The 12,418-nt window shown below is 42.9% G+C and overlaps 1 protein-coding gene across 9 annotated transcripts in view; it reads right to left on the bottom strand.

Moving 5' to 3' along the window:
- The window catches only part of SLC4A7 (solute carrier family 4 member 7), a 93,607-nt gene extending 82,011 nt beyond the window's left edge, over nucleotides 1-11,596 (bottom strand). For 3 of the 9 annotated variants that reach the window (XR_010081707.1, XM_063408798.1, XM_063408800.1), the window contains exon 1: nucleotides 11,066-11,596. Coding sequence is in view for 8 of the 9 variants with exons in the window: in XM_063408798.1 (XP_063264868.1) it covers nucleotides 11,066-11,113 (48 nt within the window). In the remaining variant the exon portion in view is untranslated. The remainder of the gene's footprint in view (nucleotides 1-11,065) is intronic. The other 6 variants (XM_063408801.1, XM_063408803.1, XM_063408805.1 and 3 more) reach the window with 5 other exon arrangements.
- Nucleotides 11,597-12,418: the final 822 nt, after the last annotated feature.

Here is a 12,418-nt window from a genome sequence, read left to right as displayed (position 1 = left end):
ATCCTGAACTATAAGCCAACAGGCTACCTACCAAGCCCATCTGCACTACGCACAAGTTAAAAAGAATTGGAATTTATTTGTGACCATAAATGGACTAACTTAAGTACACCTAATCACATAAAACAAAAGTGTTTGTTGTTTGAGAATTAAGTTTCCTATCATGTCAAAATAATTTGGTGGACATCTGCTCCATTAAAAAATAAAGTTAGCGTACTACCTCTATTTAATTTTTTCTCTTTCCCAGTGATCAGATTTTTTAACCTTTTTCTGTGTGTTCTGCTCTAAAGGTTCAAATCCATAATTTTATTCACAATTCTATAATTTTTTAAAAATAAATCTTAATTCCATTGACTTTTAGGAAAAATACTCTCATCTTCTCAATAAACTATTCTTCTTCAGCTAAAGCTCTACCTAAAGCATCTGTGTATAAAAACAAGGCCCAAAAATATTTATTCTTACAACACAGAGAACCATGTACATTTACATATTTCAGTAAAAGCAGTCAAAGTTGACCTAACAAAATACACTACACAAAATGCTGAAAAAAACCCTCTGCTCTGTTTCTAAAAACATGTAAAACAGTTGTAAGCATTTCATATAGCAACAGCAGTTAAGGCAGGTAATGGATGGCAACACTGATGCCAACAAGCAAAAGAAAAGATTGTTCTTTTTCTGATTGACATGTATCAGCAGTTTGAAAAACTCAAAGATTTCCACAAAAATCAGTTAGAATAGCTTTAATCAAATTACTACCTAAAATTTAAGCTGGTTTTGTAAACTTAATTTATAAGCTGAATCATTATCTATCTGCAATTCTACCAAATATCAATCGTAAGCATATCTGCTTTATTAATTTCCTTTTTGATATCTCTCAATTGCATGCAAACACAGCAAAGTTAACAATCAAAAAAAAACAAGCTGAAAAAGGAAAGGATCCCTGCTACTCTTGGGTTTTATCACTTCCTTAAATGAGTCATAACAATCATCAGATGCTATCTGTTTGTTTTTATATAAACAGTTTTAAAATTCATGGCTGGTAGGGTGTAGTCATTTGACAAACAAAATGAAGAATTTACCACGAACAGGAACACCAACTGTGGCTATTCAGTAAGAAGTTTCTCATTTCCTTTTTCGTACACAAAGTCTGTCTGGAAATATGTTTGACATGTTAAAGAAATGCATGTACTTACATAATAGTATATCCTCATAATAGTGCTATACAAGCCAAAGGGAAAAAAATTCCAGTAATCAGTAGCCTAAAACAAGTCATAAGTTTAAATACAATCTTTCCAATAGCTTTTTTTTCTTTAATAGAAACAAAGAAGCAATAAATCTGGCAGTAGTCTAAATAATCCTACCTTGTTGCTTAGAATGCTAAATAAAGAGTGTGCAATCAGTCCTTTGACTTCACAATTTAGTCAGAGAACCCACAGCATACCTTCTTTGAAACATTCTTTCTGGTGAGCAACAGATATCACAAACAAAAAGAAAAAAAAAATAGGTTTTTCAGAAATGGAAGCATCTCCAGTGTGGTAGAACTGTCTCTGTTCTATATAATGAGGTATTTATTAAATGCTTAAAGGGGAAGAGACACCTATTATTACAGGCTCATGATCTGGCAAAATATGAATATGAAAATCTGTTCTGTTTGGTCCCTCCAAGCTGAGAAGCCAAGAAGTAATGCAACATCGGCCAATGCAACAGCCCCAGCCAACTAAAAACTTTAATAATTATATTGTTACTGAATATTTGCCTTGAAGAAATAGCAGTCATCAAAAGTTTACAAAGTTGTTAAAATAATACTGACATGATATGCCCATCAAAAACCAGCTGCAGGTAGACCAAAGCATTCACATGAACATATGTGATCATAATCTATACTGTGATATAGATCACAGTCTATATTGTGAACAGAACTGGATGGTAGTGTCAGTTTCACAACATAAACCTGAGTGCAGCACATCGATCTCTTGGGGCTCAGCCAACAGATGTCACAGCAGTTCACTGCCCAAGCTTCGAAGGGCCCCGAAATACCTTTCAAGTTCGTGCAAGGTTACAAGGCGAAGTCTCCAAGGAACAGGAGCCAAAGGAACAGGTACCTCAGAGGTCCCAGTGCCAAGACCTGCACAGGGAGGATGTCACCATGCAGATGCTGGCCTGCAGGAAGCCGCTGCTGCTCCTCCCTGGCTCACTGCTGTCAGTCGCAGTGGCCTCCCTCACCCTATGGGAGGTGTGCTATCTTGGAGGTGCTGAGCAGGCCAGGGAAAAGAGCTGGAGGAGATAAACACGTGGCACAATAGGGAAGACAAGATAAGCAGGACTCCTAGGAGGTCTGCTGTTTCCCGAACAACATTTTGGAATAACTGAGGCTCATCCCATCTTCAAATTACTGGACTTTCCTCCTTATCCATACGGAAGCCAGTGACACTTCCAAAATATAACTACTGACCAAATCAAGAATGACTGCTGAGCACTGTGGGCAAGGAAGCCCATGCGGTGTTTCTCAGTCTCTCCAGTGAGAAGCAAAAGGTTTAGGGCAGATTACATGCATCCAGAGGGTCAGCATATGGTTGTTAGCAGAGCTATGACCACAGAAACCTCTTCCTAGAAGAAGGCTCCATCTGACAAAGTGTGGCAAGAGTGTATTTGTCACCAGGCATAATAAATCTGTGAGTATGGCTTTAAACCAGGCATGGTGGAGAAAGGTTGTCACACTGAGAACTGAAGATGTGGGAACACAAGTCAGGAGGCTAACACACTTCCCTTGTGGAAGTGGCCTGTCTGTGAACCCATCACAAGTGCTTCTACACAGCGTGGGAAGTAACAGGACCTAGTCCATGCACCACTGCAGAGCTATAACCTCATGGGAATTAGAGTGAAGGTGGGACAGCTCACATGGCTGAGGTGCTACAATGGAAGGTCAGAAGCTCTTTAGGAAAAACAGTCTGGAAAGGTAAGGAACATGGGTTTCAATCTATGCAAATGGATAGCTGGAACACACCCTGCTTGGCTTGGAATGAGTGACAAGGCATTGAAGACCCTATAGGTAAGGATCAGAGAACAGTCCAACAGGGGCAACTTTGTACTAGGTGCCTGCTACAGATCTCCTGATTAAGAAGGGACCATAGAAAAAGCCTTCATTTGAAAGCTGAAGGAAACTTCATGATTGCAGACATTCCAGGACCTAAAATGACTAGTATCTGCTGGTAGGATATAGCCAACACAAGCACTCCATGAATTTTCTTGAATTTGTTGAACATTACTTCTTGGTGCAAGTCATCAATGACCCAGCTAGTGAATACGGTCTGCTGGCCCTGGTGCTCACAAACAAGGAAGAAGCAGATGGAGAAGAAATCATGGAGTTTAAAGCCCTGTGAGAGATAAAAAGACAAATACTACAGCATACAGTGCACAACCCAGTACACAGTTACAACATGGCACTTCAGCAGGGCAGATTCCACCTTATCCAGGGATCTGCTTGGCAGAATCTCCCAGAAGACCACGATGGGAGGCGAAGGCAAAGCCTGTGAGTATGGCTGACCTTTAAGCATAACATCCTCAAAGCACAACATGCAGGAATTCAAGCAGGCCTGACAGTGGACCAGAGTGAAAGAAAAGGGAACCTGTGGCTGAGCTCAAATGCAAAACAAAATAAATGAAAGTCAGAAGGAGGAGTGGGAGGAATATACAGACATTATCTAACTGTGCGGGGGTGGAGTTAGATAAGCCAGAGTTCTGTGGTGGCTGAAAGTAAAAATGGATGTGAAGGGCACTATAAAGGGGAGAAAACATACTTTATTTTTTTCATTCAAAGGAAGTTATACAGCAGAAACAGAAAATAAATCTTTGTACAATAAGGTGTTATTCACACCAGCATCTGCTAGCCATCCTTTACTTAAAAATGTAAGAGAAAATCTGAAGAATTAGGGCTTCTAAATGTAAACTGGAAATCTGATCAGTTAGCAATAAATGTGATTTACTAGCTGTATTAGCTTACTCATAACCCTATCTAAAAGAAAGAAATCACGCATGCTTCCACTTAGCATGATTTTTGAGATCCAGAACACAGCACTCTGAATCTCTTGACACAGCAACACAATTTTTGCACTGAGAAGCAGTCACAGTGGAGAAATGGACACCAAACAAGATTCTATTACAACAGCTCAGTGACCAGATTTGCTTTAACCTCTTTCTGTTCTTTAGTAACAAAGACATACATGTAAAGCAGGCTGATTAGAGATTCTCTGGTCTTTGATTATAATATGCTAGTGACACAATCAGCGTGTTCACGATGTTCAGAGGCAGCACTTCTTGTGGAAGCAAATTCTTAACTTTTTCTAGCAAGGAATTACTGGCATCATCACCCCTGCCATAAAATAGGTATTTACAATAACTTAGCTGCCTTTTTCTTTATTCCAAAATAGATCCCAGTCAAGACACAGCCAGCACACATTTAGTAGACATTACTCATGGAAAATGAAAAGGAATCAGCCTAGTGCAAAAATGAGTAAGGGAAAAAATAAATCTTCACTTTGTATTTTAGGGAAGCATAGTTTTTTAAGACAGTATTTCCACATACACACTCTCAATACATGCCTCCACAGTAAAAACACAGTAACTGAAAAAAACAGCCAAGTTTTCATACAAGTCCCCAGCTCACCCCACCTGCAAGCAGATCTCAGCACTATAGCTGCACTGTAAAAGCAATAGTAGAAGAGGGCAGAGTAGGTCAAACAGCACAATTCCAACATCCAGGGGATGCTTCTCTGTAATTCCCACTTCCTCTCCACAGTTTCCACCCACATGCCTCATTCACAGGAAGCTCTAGTTTGTTTGGAGGCAGACTCCAGACATTCTGTTAAACTGGGGCAACAGTTTGACAACAGGTGTCCAATCCAGAGGCATCTATTTAAGTTTAAAAAAACCTTCTAGTTGATTTTCAACTTTAAAATATTCTGGTATTTCAAGATCTAGCAATATCTTAGCACTACTGCCAAGAAAGTAAGTCTAGATGCCTTACAGCACAACTACATCTTATGAAAAATATCAGTACTTATTCTGTATAAATTGTAGAAAATTTAAACTTCCAATTAGTTTGAAAAAGAAAAACAACAACAACAACCCTGAGACACAAGGAATCTCGAAATCTCTCACAGCAGGATTCTGGGAAAGAAGATGACTCACCTATACCTCACAAAGCATCATATATTGAGAGTTCAAATTAAGATTTGAATAAGGTTCTACTCTTCAAGTTGGCACTGTGTTAATCTAAAATCATCTTCAAAGCACAAGACAGAAGAGTAGGGGAAAGGGAAGGTCTAGGTGGCCTACATTACTAAGGATATAATGCAGAGGCAGAGACAAACTCAAAAAAAAAGCTCTTAGAAAAGAATATGCTGAAGGAAGATATAAGATAACACAATGAGTACAGGACTGGGAATGCTTCTATGAAAATGGGACTTGCTAGAATTAATAAGCCAGGGGTATTTCAAGCTTATGAAGCACTCCAGCATTGCTGAAATAAGACAACTGATGCCAGTATATCCAAAAAGGACAACCATTTCATTGCATAACTTTGAGTCATCTTAGTTTAAGGGACTGCAGGAGGAAAAACAAAATCTCAAAAAGCTCAAAAAACTTTGAGCTAACAGCCTTTCCTGGGCAGAAGTCACAAGAGCATCCAAACTGCCAGACAACACCATCATGGATCAATATTCCGAAAAGTTACTTCAGGCAATACGAGGTGTACAAAGGCTACACAGCTCTACTCATGTGACACTAGACAATTTACAGAGACAATTGTAATTCCCACAACAAAAAGAAAAAATTCACTTTTTCCTCCACATTTATGAAAACAGAATAGTCTTCCTGCTGTACAGTCCTGGCACTGTTATTGGAAGAATAAAACATTTTTTAGTCTTCTCTGAAGGTAAAGAAATGATTGAAAAATTTTAAGCCATCCTCTAAAGATAAAATGACTGAAAACAGAAAGAAAGTTTTCCAAACTTAGGTAAATAGACACACCGATACATAACTGAAATGGCTCCATCTAGTGGTTAAAATGTACATTTTATAAGTTATGGCATTCTCTTGCAGAGAATTTAATTCCCTGAAACAAGGAACTCTGAGGCTGCCACATACAAACACAAGACTCTTAGACAGATAATCTCTTCTAATAACTGTCGAGACATGCCAGCAAGGCAGATCTGGGATATTTCAAACACACAAAGTTAAACATTGGTCTTTTTTTAAAAAAAATGTAATATTTTTTTTAAAATAATGTAATATTTTCATCTACTGGTAATTTTGCAAATAGAGATTTAGAAATGCAGATGTATAAGAATATTGCAAGATGATCTGTAAAAGAATCGAAATTCTCATTTTACCATTTTCTGATCTACACACTTAGGTAGTACCTGGTGCTCATCTCTGTGTCCTTATTTACAAAACACTCATTTGAACTTCACTATTCATATCACTATTTCAAAACATTAGATGGACATCTATCGTCATTTTACCAAAAAATCTGATGTGTCCCTAAACTTTATCATTCCAGAATGTGCTATACCAAAACCACGACAATATTCATTGGAGACCTTCTCTAGAATAGTTTGAGTACACTCAAAGTTAAACATTGGGTTTTTGTGTGACACTAGTTACAGAGCAGTTCTATTTACTAAGTATTACTACTGCTTCAGGGTCACTAAAGGTCCTGTGCAACAGAGACCCTTGTGTGAGGGGCATCCATATTCAAAGGCGCACAACGAATTTGTTGACATGTCAAAAGTCACCAGCAGAAGCAGGTAAATGACATGGATATAAACCAACACCTCCTCAACTTGTATACCCCCAGCTTATTCTGGACAGAAAAGAGACTACTAAAATGAAGTGTAATGGAAGTTCTCAAATAACACAGGTTTTTGACATCCATGGTAACTTCAAGAACTCAGAAAGACTGCCAGACCTACACTTAAAAGCTTCGAGGCCCACAACACAATGCAAGCTGTACGAGGCTCGCACTGTACCCAAACAGCGCAACCCAGAAATGCAACTTGTCTCTCCAAAGTCATACTTCTGCAGCATCGCAGTCTGCAAGGCTGGCAAGCCAGTCCAATTCTCTGATCAGGGCTGTTTAGCTAGGGCACTAGCTATAACTGTACTGCTTTAACTTGTGCAGAGCATTTGTTCAGCCAGATGCCACAAACTTGTGGGGGAGGAGAGTTTCCTGCACAGTCCTCAATTATGCAGTACAAACATACCCTGAGTTACCCTTGTCCAGCCATAAAGGGAAAACACCAGTGTGACTTTACTACGTTAGTAGGAAAAAAATTTGTATGCAACCAGCATAATATTCTTCAGAGACCTGTCATCTGGCTTAACATCACAGAAGCCCCATGTTAAATAAGATGACAGCAGAGGACAGTGACTGTAACCCACCTGATAATGTGCATGCATAACTGTTAAAAAAAATTTAAAAGCTGTAGCCAACCACGTAGCCACTTCAGAAAAAGCACTGTGACACTAATGCTCTCTTCAGTGAGATAGGGCTGACCACAGTACTTCACTGGTTTGATTAGGAAAGCCAGGAGGAGATCCCTGGAAACATGCCCTTGTCAGACTTTCCATTCTATCATCATCTACAGTAGAATTAATGATAAAAACAGATATGTTTCATTGAGAGAAAACACAAACAAATCCATCACTTAACTACACTGCATGGTCTACAACCTTGTGAATATTTTGATACACATGAAGTAGTATCAAAAACAGAAAAAAGTTTCCATCTACTTTAAGATAACCAAGTATTTTGAAAATATTACCTGCAAAACATCTAAAGACAGAACTGCACTACACATGACTTTAAATGCTACTAAAAGTTGTTGCAAAGAAGCCCACCAAACGATGTGGTAATGAACACCATAATGACAAAAACTAGAAGGTAGAACTAACATCACTCATAAGCAGTATGAAGCACTTTTAATACTATAACTGCACTGTCAAACTCACTACTTTATAGAAAACAAACTACCACATCCCACCCCTATTTAAAAAACAAAAACAACAAGAATTACCATAAGTAGCTGTTGAGGGAAGAGGAAAAACAAGACAAGTGTACAACTCATCCTCCTTACACTCACAACCTCCAGTTGTTTTCAAATCAGATTTCCTGGGGCTGTTGCTCATCCATTTACTAACGTCAATGTATCTGTCTTCCAACCTTTGTCCAATCTCCCCTTCAGTTCACATTGTATACACTGTAGAGCAAACACACCTGTGAATCCCTACACTCGGTTTCTTTTGTTTGTTCTGAACTTAGTGCCTAAGTCTGATTTGACAGTGTGCCTTCCTCTTCCATGTCCACCTGCTTTCTCCACAGCAGTTTTATAGAGCTTTACCATATCACTGTTCCATCATCTCTACTAGGCTGACAAGTCCTAGACTGTTGAATTCTTCATCATCTTTGAACTAATCCATATCTTCTTGTTACTCAGTGAATGTTTTCTAATAATAATGCATCTTTTCTAAGATGAGGGGCAGAACATCTAAAGAGTATGTAAGGTATGAAAGAACCATGGATTTATGCAGTTATGTATCTTTTTCCTGTCGTATTTTCTAGTCATCCCAGATGCTCTGATCATCAGTTGCTCTCTGGTTGTAGTAACTATCAGGCATTTACTTCACCTCGCCCTTCCAACTTTCAAGTACATATTACCACTAATCAGGCTCCTCAAAACACCGAAGTTCTAAACATTCATTCTGTTCTGTAAGACTGGACCTAAAGTAGAAAACAATCAAGGTTAAAGGACTTTTTTGTATTTTTGCTTAACTAAATGGGAGGGGGAGGGGGCAACATGTGACTGACAGAAGTGCTCCTCCATAAGAGAGCCACCAGATCTTAATTCATTACATATCCAATATTCTACGAACACAGAAACACTGGAGAAAGGAAGAAAAGGAATTTTTAGGAACTCCTCTGTTTGATTACACTTCTGTACTTTTAAGGCACAGCAACGAAGCCCCCAGACTTGATCTGCACTTTTTTACAAAGTCCTTTCATCTTATTGAGATGTTTATTTCTGAAAAAGTTATGCATGTGTAAGCAGCTCCAGCAAGCTTCGCTAGCAGGAAGGTAGCCTGTACTGTCAAGAAACACAGGATTAGAAAAATTAAGTCATGCTCTCTTGTCAAAAATACTCATCTTTTGGATTAAGTAGCTCTCTTGTATATAAAATTACACCTCTTGCACATGAAACCCACAACAAATCCAGTTCAATTATACTATGAAATTACCCAAACATCAGGATGTCCTGTCTTTCTGTAAGTTATTTACTCCATGTGTTTTCCCCAGAAATTCTTTTTTTCCAGTTCCTATCAACTCTTCTGCCCTCTCACTTTTCTAACCATTTCACCTCCACTGGAATTACCTCCCAAATACACTTTAGCACCAAGGTCAGGTACTGCTGTTGCAAAGAACACAATCTGGACCGCTCCACTGAGGACCTCTGTTCAAAACACCTGCATCAAAAACGACCGTGCAATAACACAGCAGGAGTTTGTCCCAAAAGAGCTAATTTCTCTTACAACAGAACCTAAATGACTGCTGCCACACTCGACAAATGTGTTCAGGGCACATTGACTTTCACGACATCTGCAGTAATCTTTTGACTTGGATTCGCCTGAGGGTAACCATTACCATCTTCCACTGCAACACCATACCTGAAGCTCAAAGTTTTTCAACTCCCTCCACACAGCTTAGCATCTCTTTACTATTTGTCCTGCCAGTTAAGAGATGCCTCATACAGAGCGGCAAGGTAGTTTTAATATGAATTAAACCTATTAAGCACTCCGCTCTTACACAGAATCTACCTTAAACAAGTTAACATGAATTGCGAATAAACCTTTTTTGCAGCAGTGACACGATGGAGAAATGGTCTAGAACGCATCTGCAAAACCTTTTGACGTGACCAAAAGCATTAACTTCTGAAGTCAAAAAAGACTGTAACATTTGCAAAATTCATGGCCCTTTGAACCACTAAGTTATCAACGCTTCTGTTAAAACAAAGGAAAAACATACTGAACATACTGATGTCACAGGAAGCAAGCACTTCATTAGACTGCCAATTTTATCAAACGTGACTCAACTCTCTCCTCGAAGAGTAACGGAAAGATGATGAAAACTCATGTGTTTTCAGTGTTATTCCTCTGTCACAACATTCTTTGTGTTACAAACTACGCGTCCCTCCTCTTCAGGCATTGAAGACAAATCCCTGTGTGACACCTTTTTGGAAAAGGCCCTGAAGGAGAACATCAGAGTAAGAGCTCAGAGGCTCATTAACAAAATCCAGACCTTGAGTCATCTGAAGGGAGGGGAAATTACAAGCGTAGAACCACATGTATTTTTCAGCAGCACAGGAAAGCAACACATGCCTGTTTCACTGAGCCGCCTGGCCCGAGAAGGCAATGAACCCAAGCTCTGTAGTTTTACTCATCTCCCCGTCACCAACACTTCCACTCCTCGGGACTAGAAAGCGGCCGGGGAAGCGTGCCCACCACCCGAGCCGACCCCGGCGCCGTGCAACACGAGGACAAGGGGAAGCTCGCCGCTTGCCATGTGTGCGCACTTCTCCCTCGCCCAGGAACTCGTCAGCCAGCGGGGCAGGGAGAAAGGCGAGGCCAGGGGCGGCCGCGCCGCCCACCGCCGCCGGCACAAGCCCTGAGGGGCTCTCACAAAGGAACGGGGGGGTGGACGGGGCAGCCGCGGCCGCCGAGCACACGGAGCCCGCGGCCGAACAAAAGGCTCCGGCCCCGCCGCCGCCCCCCGGGGATGGCGGGGGGGCACGGCCGCGCGCACGCGGCCGGCACGCAGGCACACCGGCGAGAGGGGCCGGGACCCCCCGCACCGAGGGTCCCGCCGCCGAGGGCCGGGGAGCCGCGGCAGGGGCCCCGCCGTGTCCCCCGGGCCCCGGCAGGAGGGCAGCGGGACGGCCCCCGGGCAGGACGCGGGGCAGCGCTGCCCCGCGGCGGCCCCTTTGTGAGCCCCCCCACCGCACCGCACCCCCGTTACCGTGGTGAGCAACGGTCTCATCTGCTCGCCCGCCCGCTCCTCTTCCATCGCGGCCCCGCCGAGATCGCCCGGGAAACAGAGCGAGAGAAAAAGGGCGCGGAGCGGCAGACGAACGGCGAGCTGGAACCGGACGCGGGGGCTGCGCTGCCTGGCGGAGGCGGGCGGCGCCGGTGCCCTCGGGACGGGGCGGCCGCGACTGCTCCGCCGCGCCGGGGGCTGAGCCCGGACCGCCTCGGCGGCGCGCCCGCTGCCCCCGCCTCGCGCCGCCGGCCGGGCCAATGGGAGGCAGCGCAGCGCGGCCGCGGCCCCGCCCCCGCCGCGGCTGGGGCAGCGCGGGGGCGGCGCGCTCGGTCCCACGCGGAGCCGCGTGGCGGGCCCGGCTCCGCGGCCGCCGCCGCCGCCCGCGCCGGGAGTACCGCCGGACACAAGGGATCGGCTCCCGGCGGGACCGGGGGCCCGGCAGGGCAGCGAGCGAGCTCCCAGCGCTGCCCGTGACTACACTACGGCTGCTTGATGCTTGCCTTTTTTTGCCTTCTTCTCCTTTTTTTCCCTTTTTTTTTTTTTTTTTTTTTTTTTTTTTTTTTTTTTTTTTTTTGACACCCTTCACACTTGCCGGTAACCTCTGCCAGGCTTTTACCACGCAAGCTGAAATTTTCCATGCCAGGTGTCTGCCTCGGGCTGATTTTTTTTTTTTTTTTTTTTTGGAAAAAAGAAACGAAAATAATTCAGTCATTTCCAAAAATAATGTTATTTGCTCTTGCATAAATAGTCAAACAATCCTTTATTCAAAAGGCTTGGGGGGTGGGAGGGAGCAGTGTCAGTGTTGTAGTTCTGGTTGCCCCTGTAAAGCTTCGCTCCAGTGAAAGTTTTTAGAAACAGCTGCTAACACTTGTCTAGTAGAGATAACTGCCTTGTCTGCCTCCGTAAAAATTACAGCCTCCTTAGGCTCATTCAGTTGTGAAACACCTTGTGCTGATGGAGCTGAACATCCCCATGCAGCAGGTGAACCATCCCTTCATGCTTCCGGTTCTTAACTACATGCTCACATGGCCCTGGGGCTCCTCCTTCCACCTGCTCACCTACACTTCAGCGGGGTTTGCATACTGTGGCTCCCTTTGCCACCCTGACACTGCCTGGCCGGAGGACGCCTTTATTTGTTCAGTCCTCGACTTCTGGACTGAGCTGTCACTGGAGCTCTAACATAAGCACAGGGAGCTGACGGGCACCAGCAGGGCAGAGAGGCCACAGCTCCACAACGTGCAATAGAGCCAGTTTCCTGGATCACTTTTGGGATGCTTTGGGCTTAGCGTTTGCTACATACAGTGTCAGAACTCTGAATGTCTGGGAAGTGTC

The sequence above is a fragment of the Prinia subflava genome, chromosome 1, assembly GCF_021018805.1.
Source record: "Prinia subflava isolate CZ2003 ecotype Zambia chromosome 1, Cam_Psub_1.2, whole genome shotgun sequence".
In the NCBI taxonomy this organism is placed as follows: Eukaryota; Metazoa; Chordata; class Aves; order Passeriformes; family Cisticolidae; genus Prinia; species Prinia subflava.
The sequence above is the reverse complement of the archived record's forward strand: the minus strand, read 5'-3'. Positions and strand labels throughout refer to the sequence as shown.